The sequence below is a fragment of the Rattus norvegicus genome, chromosome 1 (genome assembly GCF_021556685.1).
Source record: "Rattus norvegicus strain SHRSP/BbbUtx chromosome 1, alternate assembly SHRSP_T2T, whole genome shotgun sequence".
Lineage (NCBI taxonomy): Eukaryota > Metazoa > Chordata > Mammalia > Rodentia > Muridae > Rattus > Rattus norvegicus.
The window spans coordinates 97,248,134-97,272,500 of NC_141534.1; the positions used below are offsets into that span (position 1 = coordinate 97,248,134).

At 48.5% G+C, this 24,367-nt stretch overlaps 1 protein-coding gene across 4 annotated transcripts; it reads left to right on the forward strand.

Moving 5' to 3' along the window:
• The first annotated feature begins 5,255 nt into the window (after positions 1–5,255).
• Positions 5,256–8,423, forward strand: Krtdap (keratinocyte differentiation associated protein). Of its 4 annotated transcripts, none has more exons than NM_001399867.1 (6): positions 5,256–5,364; positions 6,837–6,875; positions 6,997–7,035; positions 7,185–7,229; positions 7,946–7,993; positions 8,299–8,423. In NM_001399867.1, exons 1-6 carry the CDS (start codon positions 5,278–5,280, stop codon positions 8,302–8,304), a joined length of 264 nt encoding a protein of 87 aa, NP_001386796.1. In that variant the 5' UTR covers positions 5,256–5,277; the 3' UTR covers positions 8,305–8,423. The 4 variants fall into 4 exon arrangements, with proteins under 4 accessions (NP_001386796.1, XP_087443568.1, XP_087443573.1 ...); XM_087587442.1 differs by having other exon boundaries at positions 8,246–8,411; XM_087587447.1 differs by lacking the exon at positions 6,997–7,035 and having other exon boundaries at positions 8,246–8,411.
• The last annotated feature ends 15,944 nt before the right edge of the window (positions 8,424–24,367 follow it).

Genomic DNA, 24,367 nt, shown 5'->3' on the forward strand with positions numbered 1-24,367 from the left:
CCGGAATGGGAGGAGGGCCTGCTGTGATGCTGCCTTTCCGGGAGTGGGGTAATAATCTGCACTGAGGGAATGGGGGCTCTTCTTCTGACTCTAATTGCCCGCACCCTCTCTGAGACCCCAGGCTCCCTTCTTTCTCCATGGATTTCCCCCATGTGTCCCCAAAGTCCTGGAGTATCTGGTGTCCCAGGAGTCTGGCTTCTGTCCCAGTGTATGTCATGATGTAGCAATCGGGGCTGGGCCTTACCTCCTACCCACATTCAAGTTCTGTCACATTTGGAGAGGGGTGGGGGCAGGTGGTGAGAAAATAGGGGTTTCCTGGTTGTACCCAGCGGAGGATTGGAAGTAACTAGACCTGGAGATGGGGTTAGTGTCAGTGGGACCCCCCATCACTCTATGCGTTCATTCAGAGCAGAGTGGAATCCTGGGGGACTCCCTCCCTGACTAATGAGCTGTCACGACCTCCCCTATTGAAAACTACCCACCCCTCTCCCCACTCTATGGGACTTTGGACACTCGGGGAACACAAAGTCACCAAGGCAGTGTGGGTAGATGAAGGCAGGGGGAGGGGGATATGGAGAGGGACACCAAGACCAGTACTCAACATAAAAGTCACATCACTCTTGAGAATTTATCAGGGAGCTGAACCTATCTTTCCAGCTGCTTGGACGGCTGAGGCAGGTGGATGGAACGTTCAAAGTCAGTCTGGGAATCGTGTGTGTGTGTGTGTGTGTGTGTGTGTGAGAGAGAGAGAGAGAGACAGAGAGACAGAGAGACAGAGAGACAGAGAGACAGAGAGGAAGAGAGAGAGAGCTCATGCATGGGTGCAACACATGCTCATGTCCAAGTGTTGGCCAGAAGGCCATTCCTCAGGAGCCATCCACTTTGTCTTTGAGACAGGGTCTCTCACTGGCTTATTAAATAGGCTAGGCTGGCTGACTATATCGAGCCCAGAAATAGCAAGCCCAGGAATCCACACAGCTAGGCAGCTACTTACATCAAGTCTGGGGACCCATGTATGACAAGCAATTTACTGGCCACACTCTAGCCCCTGGTCTACGAACCTGAGTGAGATCCTGTCATAAAAGCAAAAAGGGTCAGCAAGATGGCTCAGCTGGGAGAAAACTAAAACTGGCTCCTGAAAGTTGTCTTCTGACCTACACATGCACACACACACACACACACACACACACACACACACACACACACCACACGAACCACACATACACACACATACCACACACATGTACTCCCCACATGCACACCACGCACATACCACATACATAATACATACACATACACACCATACGCACACACCACACACTCAAACACACCACACATACCATACCCATACACAACCCCATCACTACACTGCACATCATTCATGCATGCCACACCACACACACACATACCACATACACACACATACACACAGACCACACACACACACACTATTATACCACACACACATACCTCACACACCACACACACACCACACACACACCACACACATACACACACTATTATACCATACACACATCACACACACCACACACACATACCCCACACACCACACACACAGACCACACACAGACCACACACACACACACACTATTATACCACACACACATACCTCACACACCACACACACACCACACACACATACACAATCCCATCACTATACTGTACACCATTCATGTATGCCACACCACACACACCACACACACTCACACACACACACCCCAAACACACATACACATAAACACCATATACACTCACACAAACATACTCCACACACCACACACACCACACACACACACCACACACACCACATACACACATGCACACCACATGCTTACCATACATATAGACCACACACACACATACATACCACGCACACACCACACACAGACCACACACACATACACACACATACACAATCCCATCACTATACTGTACACCATTCATGCAAGCCACACCACACACACACACACACACACACACACACACACACCATATACACACATGCACACCACATGCCCACCATACACACAGACCACACATGCACACCTCCACTAGGGATCAGAATTCCTTCTGCCGAGCACCTGAGTGGATTGCCTTGCATTTAGAGGTGTTTTGTCTTTATACGCTACAGCCACAAACCTGGGGTCTGGACTAGAGGACTAGCTTCATTTGATTAAAAGTTTTGTTTGTTTCCTGAGATAGGATCTTGTTACGTAGCCAAGGCTGGTCTCCAGCTCTCCAGGCCCCAATAGCCACCACACCCAGCTAGAACCTTCAAAGACATACTTGGTGTGGGAAGATGGGTTTCCTATGTGGGACATCTGCAAACTGAGGTAGGTAGTTAATTGCTGGTTCCCTGTCCGACACAGAGTTGCCAAACGCCAGTATGAGTCCCCCACTCCCCTCTGCTGCTGCCCAGGGCTGGGGATTGAACTCAGAGCCTGTACACATTCTTCCTACAAGCCATATGCAAACTCCCTCACCGGTGGATTCTGGGCACCTGCATTACCACTGAGCTACACCCTCAGTCCTCTATTACTGTTTATTTCCAGTCAGGATCTCACTAGGTTGCTCAGGCTGGCCTTGAACTCACTCAAGGTAGACCTTGAGCCTCATCCTCCCGCCTCAGCTTCTGGATTACCTGGGATGATAGCCATTCAGCTATGCCTGGCTAGTTCCTTCTTTGCGTTTGCTGAGCACTTCTGGCCAAGGGGGCTACTGAGTCTGCCCTGTGCTCTCAGGCCAACAGTCTAACATTATCGCACAGTGGAGCGATGGCTGTCAGAGACCCAGCTCAGGTCTCGGGATTCCAGGTCTTTCATGCTGGCCTGCATACACACACACACACACACACACACACACACACACACACACACACACCAGCTGTGAGACCTCTGTCAAGTTATTTAACCTCCATATTTGCCGTGGCTCCCCCACCCACAGAATGAGGGTAATTACAACGCCTTCCTCCCAGGACTTCTGATAATTCGATGAGATCATGGACTCAGAATATTTACCACAAGGCCTGCCACCAAGTCAGAATGGGCAATGTTATTTGGTACCATTATGTGGGAAAAAAACCCATCATGGAGATGTCGGTTTGCTACAAAAGCCCTACCACAGACCCAGAGCCAGGGGGAGAGGCCAGTGTGGTGTTGGTGCTGGCTCTGTGCTAGGGTTGAAATTGGATTCCGCCATTAGCATGTCTAAATGGAGCTGATTTGCATAATATCTGTTCTCTTTTGTCTGGTTCTCACTTCTTCCAGTGCCTCTGTTCAGGCACTGTTGATTAGTTAAACAGAATGAATATCCCTGCTGGTAAGAACTGTGTCCTCCAGAAAACCCCAGGGGAGGAACTCCACCCAGCTCCCTTTATTCTCTTCCTCGTCCCCTCCAGGAGTGTCGGATGAACCTGACGTCCACAGTCACATGGTCGTTATGGGAGGAAGGTGTTCCTCAAGGCTGTGTTCTTCCACGGTTTTGGCAAAGTAGAAGATGCTCTGTGCCCTTTGGAGAGGCTCTGTGAGGCTAAAGAGGGCCCTGGGATGTGGGGGCAGCAGGGGACTGCAGTACCAGTCTCTGGGGGTCACAAACATTCGTCCCACCCTAGGCCTGCCTACTGTGTGTGTTGCCTCTGGTTGGGGTAAGGAACCCCACCCTCAGATAAGGGATTCTCTGCCAGGCCAGTGTTCATCTCTGTCCCATCACCTGCCTGTGACACCGGTTGAGCCATCTGGACCTCATTGCAGATGGTTGCGTCATCGGGCTCTTTGTCACTTTGGGGTGATCCCACTCACGAGCTAAGGGTGGGGTGGGAAGTGGGATTGTTTAGGGACATGGACCAAGCGCTCGGAGGTCAGAGCAGCTCTGATCCTCCTCTGCAGGGGGATGGGGTCGTCTCTGGGACATCGGCTTCTGCCTCGTGTTTCTCCTCTCCGTGTCTTCCTCGGTCATCTGTGTGGAATCCCAGGGCAACAGCTGGATACTATGCAGGGTCTGGGCCCAAGAGAGCAAAGTGCAGCGCTAGGCCAGGGGATGGGTGGGTGGTTCTGATGCTAACAATCTCCATTGCAGTGTGTCTTGGGCATGGGGCTGGTGGACAGAAAGAGGGTTAATAAATACACAGTTCCCGGCCTGGGGATATAGCTCAGTTGATAGAGTGCTTGCCTAACGTGCACAAGGCCCTGGGTTTGAGTCCCACCATCATATAAACCAGATGTAGTCCAGATGTGCAAGGTAGAGGCAGGAGGCTCATAAGTGCAAGGCCATCCTTGGCTACATAGTGAGTTTGAGGCCAGCTGGGTTAGAGAGCCCGGTTAGAGAGACTGGGAGGGGTGTGTGTGTGTGTGTGTGTGTGTGTGTGTGTGTGTGTGTGAATATATGCACATATACATATGTGTGTATGCTCCTCCCATCCATACACACACACACACACACACACACACACCATATACACATACATATATATGCATGTGTATGAGATTTATCAAGGAAATAAATGAGAAATTAGGGATATTTCTGTGGACTGGAGATGAGCAAACAGCATTTCAGGTGATGCATTTGAGTCCCTTCAGCACTTGGAGGAGGAGGAGGAGAAAGAGGAAGAGGAGGAAGATAGGGGGTTCAAGGTTGCCCTTGTCTATACAGAGAATCAGCCGGGGCTACCTGAGACCTGAGACCCTATTACAAATGACTGCAAGGAAAGGAAGGAAGGAGAGGGTTAAGGGGGATGAAAGACTTGGTCAGATGTCTGGAGGAGGAGGAATGGCGTGCTTGGTAAGGAGTCCAAGTTATCTGGCCAGCGTGAGGTTTGTACAAGGAGAGAAAAAGAAGTGAGCTGGAGAAGCAGGTGGAGTCCACATCATGGAAAGCCTTACACCAACCCAACGGCTTTAGATGGATTTGTCAGGGTGGGGGACCCAGTGTGACTGAGAGGGAAAAAAGAGATGAAGGAGGGCTGGCTTGGATGCCAGCTCCTGCAGGGACAGGCTCAACCTGATTCCATCCCATTACCCTGTGCATGAACAGACCCATGGCAGCCTCACCTTGCGAGAGCCTGGGGAGTAATGAGAATTGAGAAATCAAAGATATACTGGGAACAGTGTCTGCCTCCCCCTCCCGGAGCCCCAGGGGTGGGCGACGTGATCTGGGGATGAGTCACTAGGGTGGGAACCCTCTCCTTTTCATAGCTACCTCCTTGCTAATATAAAGGGCCACCAGGGAGGCCCCGCCTCAGAGCACCCCAAACCGGACACCATGAAGATCCCAATTCTTCCCATCGTGGCTCTCCTCTCTCTTCTGGCATTGCATGCAGCCCAGGGAGCAGCCCTGGGGACGCCTATGGTAACTACACAGGCGGCAGCCATTTTTACACCTGTTATCCGGCTGCCCCTCGGTGACTTATTTTTTGGGCATCTCTGGCAGCTGGAGAAGCTTGGGTCCCATGGAGAGGAGAGAAGAGGGAGGGGAGAATGTGGGGATATAGCTTGGTGCAAAAGGAGGGGAAAGACAGAATTAACTCTGGGGAGAGTGGTAAGGTGGGAGGGGGAGCTGGAAGTTGAGGTAGGTCATCAGGATCCCCTTCATCCAGCATCCCTAACACTCTGAATAGCTTCCAGATGGTGGGAGGCTCCCTGCTGGTCTAGACTCATGATCTTGTCCCTAGATAGAGAGGACCCCTGGAGCCCCTCTGCTTCTCTCTTATCCTGAGGGAAGGGAAGAATGTTCTTCCTGGCTTTGAAGTCTAAGACAAGGGGCTTGATGTCAACTGGATTTGAGCAGGTGGCCTTGGGGACAGCAGGATCTGCTTGGGTCTCAAATGGCTTTGGCCAGTCAGCTGCATGAATTTGTACTCATCAAGAATTAGCTGGGCGTAGTGTAGCCCAGTTGTGACCCCAGCACTTGGGAGGCTGAGTCAGGAGGATGAGGAGATTGGGGTTCATTTGGGCTACATAGTTGAACCCTGCCCTTTTTTTAAAGTTTGTTTTTTATTCTTAAGATTTTAGTTTTAATTAAGCCTGTATGATGTGTGTGTGTGTGTGTATGTGTGTGTGTATGTGTGTGTGCGCGCACGCGCAAGCGCGCGCCTGTGAGTGTGAACATGCCAGTGGCAATGGAGGCCAAAGGAGCGTCCTTAGTACAGGAGCTGGAGTGACGGTTATGGGCGGTTGCGAGACCCCTCATGCACGTGCTGGGAACCAAACTGGCGTCCTCTACAGGAGCAGTAGGTGTTCTTAACCTGTGAGCCATCACTTCAGACCCCTCCTGCCTGCCTTTAATCCAGATTTAAGACAAATATGTCAAACTACTGGGCTCTGAGCACTAGGACGCTGCCCAGAGGGCCACATGTTTGTGACCTCTGTGGTGCAGAGGAAGAAATGAGGATCTGTAAGATGGAGGGCAGAGGTCTTTCGGGATGGAGAAAGTTATATTTACTTATAGAAGGTGAGCCAGGAGGGAAGCTAGCCTCGTCCTACGAGAGGCAGGCAGCTTACCTCAGGGGCTTGGCTCCTGCCAGTGCTCCTGTCTTCACCCAGCCAGGTCAACAAGCAAGGCTGTTTGGGGCACACAGAAAATCAATGGCCAAGCAGTACTAGCTGGTTTTGTGAGCTGGGGTCCCTTCTTCACCTTTTCTACCTACCAACCAGCAACTGGGTGTACCGGACCAGAATGGGGCTGGCACTGGGGCCCCAGTGAGAGATAATGCACAGGCACCTCTTGAGGGGGAGTTGGCAGAGGAAGAGGAGAGGAAGGAGGGGTGTCAGGGAGGAAGGCTCACCATTCACAGGCTCCTCTGTCTCTGTCACCCTCTGCAGGAAGACACCACCTCCAGTAATTACCCTTCGGGAACAGAGGTAAACACCTGCTTTTCCCTTCTCCCAAGTCTGATGTCCCACCTCTGTCCTCCTGGTGGCTTCTCTAACTCCCTGTTTTGCTTTTGTTTGTTTGTTTGTTTGTTTTGTTTTGTTTGCCTAGGGCCTTAGTGAGTTCCTGAACTTTAACAAGTTACAGTCTGTGAGTAACCCCGTGGCTTGCCCCACCTCATAGAGGAGACAGCTTTCAACGTTTCTGGGCCCATCTTCATCTTTTCCAGAGGGCTGGGCAATGTGTGGGTGTCCTCTAGAACTGACCAGCTTCTGGTCTCTCTTTTTTTCCCCCCACAGGCCTTTAAGTCGGATGACTTCCTGAACTGGCACGTCCTCACTGATGTAAGTGTTGGGCTGTCATTGAGAGCCAGGTGTGGTGAAACACACCCGTAATTTCAGCACTCCAGTGCCTGGGGTGGGAGGATCGTGAGTTCAAGGCCAGCCTGGGGTACATAGTTAAGGGCCTCAAGAAAAAACTGAGAGGGGCTGGGGATTTAGCTCAGTGGTAGAGCGCTTACCTAGGAAGCGCAAGGCCCTGGGTTCGGTCCCCAGCTCCGAAAAAAAGAACCAAAAAAAAAAAAAAAAAAAAAAAAAAAAGAAAAGAAAAAGAAAAAGAAAAAACTGAGGTTTACCTAAACCAGGAAAGCTGAATCGTTGCTCTAGCTAGGCCTAGCATTTGTACCTCTCTTGGCTCTGTGCTTTCTGCATGGCCTCTTGCAAACGGCTCTGGTTCTGTAAGCCTCGGTGTTTTCATCTGCAAAGTGGGCATGCTTTCCTGAAGAGGTTTCTGTCACGCCTAAACAAGAGCATGTTTGCACAGTAGCTAGTACGGAGCAGACACGGAATGGGAGTAAGAATGTGGGCTCTTATTACCATTATAACCAAAAGCACGGTCCACATTGGCGAGCACAGCATGTGATACTGATTCCCGTTCATTCAGTATTTACTGCTCCTGGCTCCATACTTATTCAGGGAGTGCCTACTGATCCCTGGTCACTCACTGAGCTTTCACTGGTTCACTCAATGAATGCTTACCTGGCTCCTTCCCCTCCTTTCAGATGTTCAAAAAAGCGCTTCCTTTCATTAACTGGGAATTCTTCCCTAAGGTAAGAGTGGTATACCTTCAGAAGTTAGGGAGAATGGGGTGAGGGCAGAGGTGAGGGTTGTGTGGGGATGATGAATGGAGGAGGAACCTTTCCCCGTAGCTCAGGGCCATCTTAGCTACTTTACTCAGATGGAAATCTAGACCAGGCTGAGAACCCATTCCCACCAAAGCTCCACCCACCCCGGCTTCGTCATGGGGGCTCCAACCCCGGGGTGGGGGATCCACAACCTCACCGTCACCCCTTGCCCTTCAGGTGAAAGGACTGAGAAGCGCAGTTCCTGATTCCCAGTGACCATTCTCTTTAAGACCTAGGACCTAGGCTGACCCCACTAGAAGAGGAGCCAAGTGTGGAATCCGAAGTCCATCCTACGACACATCTCCCCTGGCTCAGTACCTCCAATAAAGTGTTTTCCACTCGAGTGGCTGCCGAATCTGTGTGTCTGTCCTTGTCCTACGGGGCTCAGGAGAAGAATTAAGGCTGGTAGGGAGAAACCTGGGTTTTCGGAGGCCGGTAAGGAGGTAGAGGGGAAGCGGTAAGGGACACGGGAAGGTACGGAGTCCATCCTGCACAGCGAGCTAATCTCCTGAGTCAAGTTTCTAGAGCTTGTTCACGAGTTACCTGACAACCAGAGGTGAGGGATGTGCCACAGATCCACCTGTCCCACAACAACAGATGGGAGCACTCGAGAGGTGAAGAAACCAGGTGGTCCTAGGTGTGGGGGATGGTGATTGGAGGCGAGAGATGTGACGTCATCGACGATAGGCACACGCTCCATCCAATTCCCAGGCCCCACATTGGGCACCTGTTCAGAGAATGGTGAATTAGCAAAACCTGTGGGTGAAGTTTTTCACTCTTTGACCAAAAGACACTAGCACAGGTCCAAGTGAAGGGACAGGTATCTCCGATTGGTTGGAGCCTGATCAGATGGTGTCCAGATCCTTAAAATAACTTGGTATTTTCAAGAATACCAAGCAGTAGAGGTCTGCCAACAGCTAAGTTGAATTGTGTGTACATAACGGCGAGAGTTGGGCAGGAGAGATATTACTTTATTGTTTAGCCAAGTGGCTTTTAAAATCACTAATAAAAGGTAGCGGCCTGAATCACCTAGAAGAGAGGGGCTTTATTCAAGTCAGGGTGATGGGTGTATGTGTGTGCGCGCGCGCTCTCACTGAACTCATCAGGGATCTGCCCATCCTCCCTTACCCGTACCCTAGCGCCTGGGTTACAGACACACGAACAAGTTCAACTTTCAAAGGGGTGCCAGAGATGTCAACTCATGTCTTTGGGCTTGAGTGTCAGGCACTGACTGAGCGGGTTAACTTGGGCAGGGTGTGCGGGTGTACAACTTTTAGTCCCAGCATTCAGAGAGCAGAGGCAGGTGGATCTCAGTGAATTAGAAACCAGACTGGTCTACATAGCAGGTTCCAGGCGAGCTGTGGCTATATAGGGAAGTCTTGTCTTGAAAATAAAATAATAAAATAAAGTAGAAACAAACTTTCACTTGGAAGGGAGAATGGCTCAAAGAGAAACAATTTGCTAATTTCATTTTGGGTATTTGGTTCCAAAACCAAGTGACCAATACTTGGCGCCCTGGCCCTGGTCCCTTAGTGTTGTGGACAGCCTCAGTTCAAACTTCCTCCCTGACCTATAGACACCTTCCCCACCTGCCTTCTGAGAATATAAATGTGGCAGTTTAGTATAATAGAGCTGTCTAGAACCCAAGATTCGGGACCCAGCTTAAATCACACGACCTGTTTGAAATCCCTTTCTCTCTCGTCCCCACCCACCAGGCAAGTTACAAATGCAGAAGACTAGTGATGTGACTCTGACCCTTTTGAAGTTTGTGTACACATCTCTGAAATTAGGGAAGGAATAAATGAATAATCTGACAGTTCCTGTGTGAAGATTAAATGAAATGAATATCCAGGTTCTTGCTCACGGTAGATACTTATTTGTGTTCTCCAGCTCCCGCTCAGCCAGAGGACTCCCGCAAAGATGCATTCATTCACCCCCACACCCACCCACCTATCCAGGCATCTATCTACCCATGTGTTCACTCATGCACCTGCACACCCATGCAGATATTCATGCACATACCCTACATCTACCATCCATCCGTGTACCTATGTTTTCTCTGTCTGTACATCTAACTATACGTGCATCCATCCCTACGTCCATCCCTGCATCCATGCACCCACCCACCCATGCATGCACCCACCCACCCATGCATTACCCACCCATGCACGCACCCACCCATGCATGCATCGCCCACCCGAGCATGCATCCATGCATGCATCTGCTGACAAAACTTGATACCTGCTTTCAAGGTGCTCGTAGATGAGAATAACACATGTGCAGGCATGGGGAATCAGACCGTCTAACCCATGGGCCTGGGTGAGGAGTCAGGCTGCTCAAGGCTTTCTTAGAGGCTCTGATGAAATGACAAAAGGACTTTAGTCCTTTTGTCCAGGAAGGAACTTGGCAAGGTGTGTCTAAAGATGGAGCCAGTGTCTCACAGGAGTCAAGGTTGCGGTTTCTGGGGACACAACTCTTCCCCCTGGGCTGTGGTTCTCAGTCCTCAGGCAGCGGTGATTGTAGCCTCCTGTGTTCTCTGTGCCAACACCATCTGATTTAGCGCTCTGCTGACTTTGGCCATTTCCCCGAGGTAAACAGTATAGAAGATGCTGTCCTTTTTCTTTCTTTCTTTTTTTTTTTTTGGGCGCTGGGGACCGAACCCAATACCACTGAGCTAAATCCCCAACCCCTGTGTCCTTCTTCTTCTTCTTCTTTTTTTTTTGGTTCTTTTTTTCGGAGCTGGGGACCGAACCCAGGGCCTTGCGCTTCCTAGGCAAGCGCTCTACCACTGAGCTAAATCCCCAACCCCTTTATCTGATTATTGATGTCATTCCGTGTATCTGTGGTTAAAGAATGGAGGTGACCAAAGTTGACACTGCAGGCAGCATCATTGCTGTGGCCAGGCTGAGGTGTCTCACATCTTTAATCCAAGCACTCGGGAGGCAGAGGCAGGTAGAACTCCTAGTTCAAGGCCAGCCTGGTCTACAGAGTGAGTTCCAGGACAGCCAGGGCTACACAGAGGAAGACAAAACGCAAGCATCAACAACAAGTGTCACTGTGGAAAGGCAGTGGTTTATAGACTGTGGTCCCCAACCCTCACCAGATCCGTTACTGGGTTCCTCAGGCAGAAGTCTGACACTGGAGAGTCCTAACACACCGTGGTACTCGATATAAAAGTATGGTGGTGTCGTAATGGGGGTTATCAGTGTAGCTGCACTGGGAGGGACTTAGGAGACCAAGTATCCCCAGCCATGTCTTCAATGAACAAACAAGCTTGGTGGCTCTATCAAAAAGGTGCAGAAGGGAGTGAGGCAGAGGCTTGCAGAGTTCAGCTGTCTTTGTCAAACTATTGTCTATGACTTCAGAATGGCCACATGGAGCTTGCAAAGGGGGAAAGTTGCTACTGCTTTAGGGAACTTCTGACTCATCACAAGGTGTTTAACCATCAGATCTATTGTTCCTAGATTCTAAGGTGACTGCAAGAGAGAGTGACTCAGAGAGATGGAGCAGGCAGAAAGACAAGAAGGGACTAGTTCTTCTAGACTGAAGACGAAGATGAGAAACATCTGGATGGTATTCCAGTGGGAACAGGACGTTAGTTTTGTTTTGTGTGTGTGTGAGACACACACACACACACACACACACACACAAACACACACACACACAAACACAGAGAGAGAGAGAGAAACAGACAGACACAAACACAGAGAGAGAGGAGAGACAGAGACAGAGAGAGACAGAGACAGAGAGAGACAGAGACAGAGAGAGATGAGAGACAGAGAGAGGGGAGAGAGAGGGGAGAGAGGGGGAGAGAGAGATGAGAGAGAGAGGAGAGGGGAGAGAGGGGAGAGAGAGAGGGAAGAGAGAGAGAAGGGAGAGAGGGGAGAGAGAGGGGAGAGAAAGAGGGGAGAGGAAAGAGAGGAGAGAGGGGAGAGAGAGAGGGGAGAAAGGGGAGAGAGACAGAGAGACAGACATACAGAGAGAGAAAGAGAGAGAGAGAGAGAGTCAGTCACAGAGGGAATATATGTGAGTGTGAGGCATATGTATGTAAGTGCAGGAGGCATGTGCGTCTGTGCATACTCATGGTGGCCTGAGGAGAGAGTCAAACACTGGCCCTATTGCTCCCCATCTTACTCCTACACTTGATCTTAGCCAAAAGGCCGAGAAGCGATCCCCATCTTACTCCTTTGAGACAAGGTGTCTTACTGAGCTGGAGTTAGCCAGCAGTCAGCAAGCTCCAGTGATCCTCCTGTTTCTACCCCACAGAGTTGGGTTTATAGACTTGAGTACAGCCAGATCCAGCTTTTTACATGCTGGGACCTAAACTCAGGTCCCAGGTTTATGTGACGAGTGTTGTTACGCATCTCTCCAGCCCCTGGAGCACTATGTGTGACAGTTATTTGCTGCTTTGTCAATTTGACACAATCTAGAGCTGGGTGTGAAAGGGAACTTCAATTGAGAGGATGTCTCCATCAGGATGCCTGTGCGGCACTTTCTCCATTGATGATTGATGTGGGAGAGCCCAGTCCACTGTGGGTGGTGCCACCCTTAGGCAGATGGCCATGGATTGTATGAGAAAACCACGAGGAGTAAGCCAGTAAGGAGCACCCCTCCATGGTCTCTGCTTCAGCTCCGGCCTTCAGGTTCCTACCTCGGCTTCCTCTGCTGATTGACTGGATCCTGTAAACCAAATACAGACTTTCCTCCTTAGGTTCCTTCTGGTTATAACATTTATTTATTTATTTATTTATTTATTTATTTATTTATTTAGGTTATAACATTTTTATCTCAGCAAGAGAAAGCAAACTAAGACAGCGGGCTGTGACATCTCCGCGAATCTCAGAAGCATGCTTTCTCCCTTGAAGCAGAAGATTAGCAGCTGGATTTGAATAGTCCAATTTTTAAAAATTTTTTTAGATTTATTTGTTTTATGCATAGAGTGTATAAGAAGCATATTAAAAATATTGCCCTTTAGACATGTAAAAACAATGTTTGGTCAAGGAACCCCACTACACCCAGGGCTGCACCTGATCACCAGAACCCAGTGACATCACTCACTCACGACAACCAGACATTGTCCTAGAACCCCACGGTGCCCACTGAACAGTGTATAAGCAGAGACTGAGAGCAGTGCTCTGCTCTGCACGTCTGGAGAGAGGCCACCTCGAGCTGTCCTGTGGTTGGAGAGTCTCCCCCAGGACGCTAACCCTCAAATCAAAGACTAAGGTTAGCGAGTGGACCTGACCTTCAGCTAAGATAAGTCACAGAGGAGGGTAGCCTTGGGGAGATCGGCTTAGGACTGTAGTTGGGAATTTAGGGGGTGAACCTCGTGTTAATGATCCTCAGCCTAATAAAACATAACTTTTGTTATACTGGCTAGATGTATCTGCCTTTTTATTTGCAACAGAGTATTTTGCCCATGTATATGTATGTGTGTGCACCACATGTATGCCTGGTTTCTATAGAATTCAGAATGCGTGTCATATTCCACAGAACTGGAGTTGGGGATGGTTGTGAGCCACCATATGGGAACTGACTTTAGATCCTCTGCGAGAACGGCCAGTGCTGTTAACCACTGAGTCAGCTCTCCAGCCCATCCTCCTTTTGCATTACTGGTGCTTGAGACTCAGGCGTGTGAGGCAAGTGCTGTATCCCAGACCTAAACACAGCTCAAGTGACTAACAAGAGCGTGCTCAGGTTCGAGCAGGTTCTGTGACAGGTGCAGAGGAAACCTTACCTCCTGAGCCCTTATCCTACCTTACTCCACCACCCATCTGCATGCTACTTGCACAACAAGTGTCTTTAGCAAACATGGCCTCAAAGTCCCTGTTATACCAGGACCAGTAGCAACAGATCGCCTGGGAACTGCCAGAAATTTAATTTCTTTGGCTCTACCCCAGATCTACTAAGTTTGAAAGTCAGGGCGGGGCCCAGCAATCTGTTTTAACAAGTTCTTCTGCTGAGTCTGCACTGAAGCTTGGAGCCAGCAAAGGAAGGAGAGTTAAGGGACAGGTCCACCAGAAGTTCAGGCTGGTAGTTACCAACCAGGAGAGTTTCCCATGAGTCTGTGCACCATGTGTGTGCGGTGCCCATGGAGGCCAGGAGAGGGTCGGATCCTTAGAACTAGAGTTACACATGCTGTGAGCTTCCTTATGGGTGCTAGGAACCAAACCCAGGTCCTCTGTAAGGACAGTCAGTGCTCTTAGCTGCTAAGCCATCTCTCCAGCCACTGGCCTGTTTTTGTTTTTGTTGTCTCTGTTTTCTTTCGTTCTTATGTTAGTCTGTTGATCTATTCCCTGAATAACACCACATAATCCTGAACCCACAGTGTGCATTTCCACAAACAGAGCTCGACAGAGCCAAAGCAGATCACTTAAATTTCCAAGACACAGAGCCTAAGCTAATCACTTGAGTAGACCCTGAGTAGTAGAAGTAATAAAAACTCACACATGGCTAGGGGTGGTAGTGTCTTCAAAAAGAAAAAAAAGATAGATAGATAGATAGATAGATAGATAGATAGATAGACAGACAGACAGACAGGTAGATAGTAGACACATAGTTGATCGGTCGATCAATAGATAGGTTTATGATAGGTAGGTAGATAGATCAATTAATAGGTAGATAGACAGGGAAGTAAATAGATAGGTAGATAAATTAATGATAAATAGGTAGATAGTTAGATAGATAGATAGATAGATAGATGGATGATAGGTAGATAGATGATAGATGGATACTACATAGGTAATGATAGTTGGATAGATAGAAGATAGATAAATGATAGATAATAGATGATAAGTAGATGATAGATAGATAGATAGATAGATAGATAGATAGATAGATAGATAGACACACTGATAGACAGGTAGATAGATAAGTAGATAGACAGAGAGACAGGTAGATAGATAATAGATGGATAGATAGATCAATAGATAGATTATAGGTATATATATATGTACATATATATATGATAGATAGACAAAGAATAGAGGATAGATAGATGATAGATAGTAGATGATAGAAGATAGATAGAAGATAGATAAATAATAGATAGATAATAGATGATAGGTAGATGATAGATGATATATATGTAGATAGATAGATGATATAGACAAAGAATAGAGAATACATAGATGATAGATAGGTAGGTAGGTAGGTAGATAGATAGATAGATAGATAGATAGATAGATAGATAGATAGATAGATAGGTGATAGAGCTACATAGAAAGCCCCACACCAGGGTTGGGGATTTAGCTCAGTGGTAGAGCGCTTGCCTAGCAAGCGCAAGGTCCTGGGTTCGGTCCCCAGCTCTGAAAAAAAGAAAAGGAAAAAAAAAAAAAAGAAAGAAAGCCCCACACCCTTGTTACTCAGCTCCTAGGACCCACATGGTGGCTCCACTTCCAAAGCATCCTAGCCCCTCCTCTGGCCTCTGCAGATACTGTACTCTATACTACCCAGACATGTATACAGACAAAACACACATAAAATAAAAATAAATAAGGTTTTAAAAACAAAAGTCACCAGATCACACCTCAACAGAAGCCAATTTTCTGGGACCTGTTTGTGTTCCGGAGAACCATGGCTCCCTCTGTCTCTTAAGCTCTCACCTATGAATCTAAGTAAATTTCTCCCCACAACTCACTCACTGTGGTCTGTACATTTTCTCCTTCAAATTATGGGACAAAAACCAAGAGGCTACTGACTCTGGAAGTTTTTGTGTGACCACTGCACCCTCACTCCCGAGTTTGAGCCCACCTGAGACCTCTGGAGAGCTCAAAGGCACCCCCAAATTTCCTGAGAAACCAAATGGTACCCTTCCTGCCTTGAACCCCAGCTCACTGACCCTGCCGATGATGGGAGACTGAGTTAGGAGACAAGGCAAGGCAGCAGCTGCTAAGGAGAAAAGCCTTAGGGAGGAGACAGAGTGAAGCTCCAGCCAGGCTGAAGTTATCAGCCCTCACCAGGGAGCTGTGGTCACTGCAGGCCTGGCTGTGATGTTGGTGAATCTTGATGCATCTTGCATCTGGTGAGAGCTCATTTCTAACCTCAGCTCATGATCAGATTATCCCGCTGTGGGAGTCTTCAAGCAGCAGGCACCGTGATAGTGTGTAATAGCCCATCTGTGCCTGCAAACGGGAGTAATTCCTTCCAGGTGCCCCCCAGAGCAGAATGTTTGCGAAATTAGAAGCGATGATCTCGTTTCCTGGCTGGTTCAAGAGAGACGCCAGTGGAAATCGGAGTTTGGCGGGCATCTGAGAATGTAACTGTCCTAGCAGGAATGCATGTGCTCTAAAGAGGGACGGTCGCCTGTGACCCTCCCTTCAACTATCAAGCTGTTGGAAAGATGGATGGTTCACAAGAAGCCCCAATATCCCCCAGGAGCCTCCTGCTAGAAGGAAAACAAAAACAAAAACAAAAACAAAACGGGTGCCTGATGCAGCTGGAGGAGGAGCTTGTCTCCTGGAGAGAGACATCACACAGTTGTCAGCAACACATCTTGCAAGAGAGAGCAGAGAATGACCATCTTCTTAAACCTTGTCCTCACTGGGTGTGCTGGCACACGCCTTTAATCCCAGCACTTGGGAGGCAGAGGCAGGAAGATCTCTCTGAGTTTGAGGCCAATCTGGTTTACAAAGCAAGTTCCAGGACAGCCAGGTGGTTATACAGTGAAACTCTGTCTTGGAAAAACAAAACAAAGCAACAACAGCAACAACAACAACAACAACAACAACAACAACAACAACAATAAAACAAAAAACGAACACCTGGGTTGGGGATTTAGCTCAGTGGTAGAGTGCTTGCCTAGCAAGCACAAGGCCCTGGGTTGGGTCCCCAGCTCCGGAAAAAAGAAAAAAGAAAAAAACAAAAACAAAAACAAAAAAAACCCTACACTTACTCCTTTGCCCGAGGCCATCTGATGCTGGTCTCACTCAAACAGCCAGCCAGCTGGCCCTTTTTTCCTGGGAGCTACAATCGCTCCCCTAGCCCCTCATGGCTAGCTTCGCCAACTGGTGCCTTTCCTGAGAATGCCAGGAGCTGCTGTTAGCAACCCACTGTCTAGCTACGCCAATCGCCCCAGCTGCCCGATTTCTCCTCCTGCCCACTTTAGCACGGCAGATGGAAAACACTAGACAGTTTTATTATTTTGAACTAGCCAGATAACTCAATCGCTGGGTGAAAATTTTCCTGCCCTAATCTTATCAGCTAGTTCCCTCCTTCCTGCTTGGTCGCTCGCGGCCGAGGCTACAAATTCTAGATGACCCCAAACCTACACGTCTGGAGCTTCCAACTCGCTCCAAAGCCTGGTCTGAAGTTCTCTTTCTCTGCTTCCCTTCTCTTCCTCCTGGAACCCGGAAGTCCCATCTTCCAGTCACCCAGCAATTGACTTCTGCCTCCTTTATTGACACAGTTAGGGATTCAACACCTCCCTCTGCAGATTATACTGGACTTTTTAAGTTTTTCTTCCTCTCAAGGCAGTCACATTGAATAAATCTTTCTCCACTTCTAATTCTTGTAGGCTTTAAATTTTTCAAAACCTATTTATTAAGGGTTCCTTTTTATTAAGGGTTCCTTTTTATTAAGGGTTATTATTAAGGGTTATTAAGGGTTCCTTTTAAAAAAAAGATTTATTTATTATATATAAGTACACTATATCTGTCTTCAGACACACCAGAAGAGGGTGGCATCAGATCCCATTACAGATGGTTGTGGCCACCATGTGGTTGCTGGGAATTGAACTCAGGACCTCTGGAAGAGTAGTCAGTGCTCTTAACCACTGAGCCATCTTTCCAGTGCTTTATTATGGGTTCTTGGATGCTTTAATCTCCCTTCTAGCCCACACCCACCAGAGGCAGTAGAAATGAAAGGTTAATATGGCAAAAGAGGATGTGGGCTCTTTAGAAGTAGTTTTTGGGGTAATTCTGACCTTGTCAGCTCGCAGGAATCAGCAGCAGTGGTGGCTCAACCCACTTGCAAACATCATTTACAAATTGGCAATGGCAGTTCAATCCAGAAGAAACCAAGAGGCTCTGCCAATCAGTCCGGGTCCTCGCAGAGGTGGGAAGAAGCTGCCGGAACATCACAAAAAGCTCTCTGGTGCGTTTCTCTCTATGAAGTCATGACAAAAGATGATCAGCGAAAAAGCAAGGCGAACCAATGCCATAGCCTCATCCACTACCTGCTGGGTTAGAGTTCGCTATCCTTCTAAGCATCACGGGTCCTCTCAAGCATCTGTTCTAGCAAAACATCCCATACCCTCTTTCCAGGCGGCTTCCTAAAAACCAGGTCTGCTTCAGCAAAACAGCCTCTCCTAAGACGGACGCCAGAGAAACATCCCACGACAAAAACTGGGTCTCCAGAGAAGCCAGAAAACTTACCTCACTTTCTGCAATTCATCCGTGTAGTTGGTTTATTGACTGGACCTGAGCCAGCATGTGAGAGCTGCCAATGGCCGGGACTCTAGTCCTGACAACTCTAAAGAAATGGAAGGGTCCCCGCTTCTTGTGTCTCAGGATAAGGAGAAGGGAAAAATAAACATGCTAGATCAATGTCATAGATTTACTGATGCACTTGCCTAAGAAATGTTAAGTTATAAGCTGAAGGGGGGTGGAGGCACTGCCTCAGATACAACTCAAGATAAGTCACGTGCTAGCCAGACTTCTTAGAAACTCTAATTTAGGGAGCACAGGCCTCGAGTCATAGCATGGCTAGACTAACATGGCTTCACTGAGACTATGTTTCTTTTGAGATTTGCTTGCCAGGGATGCTCATTAAACCTCTTATCAGGAAAAGCATAAGTCTGCCAGGCTAGCTGTTACCTGGAAACGCAGTTCTGGTCTGCGTCAAGGATAATGGCGAGAGGTCTCTGCTCTGTGGCTCCTCCCGTTTGCCCAGTTGTGACAGCAGACAGAACCCTGTCCTTTCAGCTCCTGTAAAACCTGCCTCGTTGGGGCTGGAGAGATGGCTCAGTGGTTAAGAGCACTGGAAGCTCTAGTGGAGGAGCGGGTTCAGTTCCCAGCCCCTTATGGCTGCTCACAACCATCTGTAATTCCGGCTTCAGAGATCTGGTGCCCTCTTCTGGTCATCACAAGGACTGCATGCACAGGATGCACTAACATATATACAGGCAAAAAAATCCATACACAAATAATAATAATAATAATAATAATAATAATAATAATAACAAAATAAACAAGATATTTTAAAAAAGATTCCTGCCTAATTGCTCAGATTGTAACAGGGTGGGGTCTTAAAAAGCCACCTGCAGATGCCTATATACACTGTAACAACTTTCTATTGGGGGTGGTTCCTCTTTGGGCATTAGTCAGAACCAGAACATGGCTATTATTAAAGAACTTTTTCCTTATTAATAATCTTTGAATGCTTGGAGAGAGTTCTCAGCAGGAGGGTTTAATCTGCCAATTGCAAAGGCCTTGGACAAAGACAAGTGGCTATTTCAAAAGAAGAATGGTGTATTAGCAAACAATGGGGCTCCCAGGGAGAAAGCCTGTGGATCAGGGAGAAAGTTCAGAAGCGAGAGGGTAAAGACAGAGCTGTCCCATCACATCTTGAAGGCTTTCTGGCTTTTGTATGGTGGAGAGTTCTTGCTCACTAGCTGTCCATTGTATGCAGTTCTGCATACAACGTCATGCACCTTGTCTCCTTAGCATCCTAAGCCACGCCAGGCAGAGCCAATCAGGCTGTGTGCTTTAGTATTAAAAAAAGCTGCAGGTCCTTCAGGAGTTCTGTTAGAACTTAATTTATTTGAGAGGGAGGGAGGGAGGGAGGGAGGGAGGGAGAGAGAGAGAGAGAGAGAGAGAGAGAGAGAGAGAGAGAGAGAGAGAGAGAGCGCATCATAGTGTACATGTATGGTCAAGAGGACAAGCTTTGGGGATCAGTTCTCTCCTCCCAACACGAGCGTCAGAGATCAAAGCAAGTTGTCAGGCTTGTGTGGCAAGCACTTTTATGACCTTGCTGGACTCAGTGGTGTGCTGAGATCAGACAGTGCCCTGCCCTAAATTAGCCCATATGTTGTAACATGGGTAGTTTTTCAAACCGTTTCTTGCCCCGAGGAACTCCATTTTACAAGCAGTTTGGTTTTGAGTTTTTTTATGTGTATTTTTGTATAAATCTACATCGTGCTGTGTGTGTGTGTGTGTGTGTGTGTGTGTGAGAGAGAGAGAGAGAGAGAGAGAGAGAGAGAGAGAGAGAGAGAAAGAGAGAAAGAGAGAGAGAGAGACTTTCTACCTTATTTTACCTTGCAGTGACCCTTAAGTCCGTGTTCAGGGTTCTGACAAGGGTTTGTTTGTTTGTTTGTTTAAATATAAGTATATGAGTACACTATCGCTCTCTTCAGACACATCAGAAGAGGGCATCAGATCCCATTACAGATGGTTGTGAGCCACCATGTGGTTGCTGGGAATTGAACTCAGGACCTCGGGAAAAGCAGTCAGTGCTCTTAACCACTGAGCCATCTCTCCGACCCCATGACAAGAGTTTTATGCTTCAGTCAGCAATAGTCCTGTTCAGGGCTATTAGTCCATCACTGATCCATCTTCCTTTTGGTTCTTTCTACAAACAGTAGAAGCATCCAACTGCATGGCAATCTCCTGTAACTTAAGGCATCAAGTCTCTACCACAGACTTGTGGGTCAGGGAAGGAGCATATAACGTTTACTGAGTAATGCCGTCTGTCATACTAGATTCTCCTCAGGTCGGCAGCACCCCATCATGTGGTGGTGGCGTGTTAGTAATGTGGCTTCTCAGGCCACCCAGAGGTAGCCAATCAGAATGCACACTTAACAAGGTGCCCTGGGGTGGGGGTGGGGCTGTCTCTTGGGGAAGCATTGCCATAGTCATTGTGGTAAGTACTCTGCAGCCACCTTCAAGAAGCCTGACCCAGCTGCAAATGAAGGAGGCACCAGGGGAGAAAGTGCCAGAGCCTTAGATAGAACAGAGGGAGGCTACCTTTGTATTTATTTTCAAGGCCATAAGAGGGCGCCAGATCCCCTGGAACTGGAGTTACAGCTAGTTGTGAGCCGCTACGTAGGTGCTAGGAACTGAACCGGGGGTCCTCTGCAAGAGCAGCCAGTGCTCTCTGCAAGAGCAGCCAGTGCTCTTAACCGAAGAGCTCTCTCTCCAGGCCTGAGGAGTTAGCTTTGAGTCAGAGCACACAAATTAAAGGAGGCAATGAATGAAAACCAACTCAATTGCTAAAACCATCTTGGTAGAGATCCAAGGACGTTCTGCAAAGAAACACGCCTTCAGCTACCGGGCTGTTAAAACATTGACTCCTCCTAGAAGGCAATTTCTCTAAGAGCTTCATGTAGGGAGAAGGAAAAAGCTGAAGTGGGGCGTGGGGGTGGGGCATACGGGGCAGGGAGTAGGGGGTGGGGTGTGGGGGTGGGGTATGGGGATGGGGTATGGGGGTGGGGCATAGGGGTTGGGGCATGGGGTTGGGATGTAAGGGGTGGGGCATAGGGGTGGAGCTTGGGGTGGTATAGGGGTGGGGCATGGGGTGGGGTATAAGGGTGGAGCATGGGGTGGGGTATAGGGGGTGGGGCGTGGGATGTGGGGCGTGGGACGTGGGACGTGGTTCCAAAGGATGAACTAGTCTCCAGTGAAAGGGAGCTTCAACAGCGTGTCAGATTGATGGGGACACAGGAAAGAAGCCAGACCGGCATCATTCTAGGGACTGGAAGGCCATTCTGATGTTTTGATTCTTGTCCTTAAAAAGATCCTCAGCAAAAACCAAACAACCAAAAAACAAACAAACAAACAAACAAACACCTGAAAGGTTTAGGGGCTCAGTCTTCTTCTCTGCTCTCTTAGAGGCTCTAAGGAGGTGTGACTGAAATCTAGCCCAGCACGTTGTGGGTGGGACATCTCTCTTCCTTTGGGACAGGATCTCACTCTGTAGCCCAGGCTGGTCTCGAACCTGTGATCATCCTCCTTCAGCCTCTACAGGGCTGGGAGAACAAGTATGTGCCACCAAACTTGGCAAGAGTTTTTCTCGCACAAAAATTTGAGGCTGAAAGATGCAAAAGGAGAGAGAGAGAGAGAGAGAGAGAGAGAGAGAGAGAGAGAGAGAGAGAGAGAGAGAATATTTCTATTCTCTACAAGGTAAGGAAATGATGGAACCAGGCCAGCATGGATAGGAATAGAAGCAAGTGTACAGAAATGAACAAACCCAATGTCTCCTCAGCTTTCCATGTTGCCTGAGTGCAGTGTGCGAATGATAAATCCACACGTAGAAAGGGTTTATTAAATATGCACATAGGTCTATTATGTGATGGGGACACAGTAAAGAACCTCTGACATGGCCACTCCACAGTATGGTTAAGGGGAAGGGGGATATTTTATATCATATATAAAAGAGTAAACTGATTCTGTGGCAGCTGGAAGAATCCAGAGTGGAGAGAAAGAGAAACAGACTGGACACAATGAGGGTGGTCCCCAAAAGAATAGGGGTTATAAAAAGCAAGAAGTGTGGGGAACAGAGAGGTGGGGAGGGGGAGGGAATGGGAGGGAAGGAGAGGGGGAAGGGAGGAGGAGATGGTGAGGGGAGGGAGAGAACAGTGAGAATTATTGGGCATGGGTGGAAACCTTGCCTTTATAAAGAGAACAAATGGGGGCTGGGGATTTAGCTCAGTGGTAGAGCGCTTACCTAGGAAGCGCAAGGCCCGGGGTTCGGTCCCCAGCTCCGAAAAAAAGAACCAAAAAAAAAAAATAAAGAGAACAAATGGATGTCTGGGAGGAGGGGAGCCTGGGGATGCTAGTGTGGTCTTTGAAATGTATAACAAATACTAGTGAATAGGGACTGAAGGACCCTGGAGGCAAACATGGTGCCTTATCTGCCATGGGTATACGCCAATGGAGCCATAAGTCTCTTCTGCTAGAGGTAAGGGAAATGCCTCCTCCTCGCAGATGGAAACCAGGTTTACAAGTTCTGGAGGAATACTTGCTTTCATCTAACTGCCAGACCACAGGTTGAGCTGAATCTAGACTCAATTTTGGACTGAGTCAGTCGGGAAGAGGGTGTAATAAAGGTAGTCAGAGGGTGGCATAATGGATCAGTCAGAGGGTGGCAGATGAGGCAGTCAGAGGGTGGCAGATAAGGCAGTCAGAGGGTGGCAGATGAGGCAGTCAGAGGGTGGCAGATAAGGCAGTCAGAGGGTGGCAGAATGAGGCAGTCAGAGGGTGACAGTATGAGGCAGTCAGAGGGTGGCAGAATGAGGCAGTCAGAGGGTGGCAGAATGAGGCAGTCTTGGCCAAGATCATTAATCATCTCCATTCTGATTCTGCCTTGTTACTCCAGGCCGCAGCTGTCCCCTCATGGGTAACATCGCTCTCTGGGGTCAGTCTGTTCTTCCTGGAATCTGAGGCATCCATAGATTTAAGTGAGTTGGGCTGCAGCTTCCAGTAGCAAATGCTTTGGGGGAGAACTCTCTTCCCCAGGAAGTGTTGCAGCTCTTACAGTGGCAAAAGCTCTCGGATATCTGTGGAGTAATTCTCATGCCTTCATTCCTTCTGGATAGGTTGGGGTCTGATGGCCTCATCTGCATGTAGATGGGTTTGGGGTGCTGCCCCTACATGGGGATCCTTTCCATGGGGAGCTGCGGACCAGGGGCCTGGTCAGGAGCAGGTGAAGCTCCTGCCATCCTCTGGTATGAGGTACCGGGGCTTCCAAACGCACTCAACCTTGCCAAGTTTCCCGGCACGGTCCACTGTCCCACAGCACAATGTGAAATAGCAAGACGCCATGTGACTATTCAAACGAGACAGGGTTTCTCTGTGTATCCCTGGCTGGCCTGGAACTCACTCTGTAGACCAGGCTGGCCTGGAACCCAGAGAGATTCGCCTGCCTTTGCCTCCCAAGTACTGGGATTATAGACGGGCACCATGACTGCCCAGCTGCAAACTAACTTTGATTTCATTAAATGTCATTTCTAGATTATCAGCCTTGCAGGATTGCCTGTTCCCATCATGTATTTGACATCATGCCTCTTGTGAAATCCCATATGAAATTTTTTTATTTATAATTATGGACATGTGCACATGTGTGGCCTTTGATCGTGTGCATTGTGTACTCAGGCTTACAAGTACTTAGGGCCTATGTCAAAGTCTAAAAGTGGGCAGCTTAAAGTCTTTTAGCAGCTTAAGTCTAACAGGGCTGGGGGTGTGGCCCAGTGGTAGAGCCCCTGCCTAGAATCCCCCAGTGAGGGGCTGGGGGCGTGGCTCAGTGGTAGAGCCCCTGCCTAGACTCCCCCAGTGAGGGGCTGGGGGCGTGGCTCAGTGGTAGCGC

What these genes read in the sequence shown, in the direction of transcription:
- Krtdap (XM_087587442.1), top strand. Translation starts at nt 5,278, where the DNA reads ATGAAGATCCCAATTCTTCCCATCGTGGCTCTCCTCTCTCTTCTGGCA. An exon ending in CAGCCCTGGGGACGCCTATG is followed by an intron (nt 5,365 to 6,836) that starts GTAACTACACAG and finishes CACCCTCTGCAG; the next exon opens with GAAGACACCACCTCCAGTAA. An exon ending in ATTACCCTTCGGGAACAGAG is followed by an intron (nt 6,876 to 6,996) that starts GTAAACACCTGC and finishes TTGTTTGCCTAG; the next exon opens with GGCCTTAGTGAGTTCCTGAA.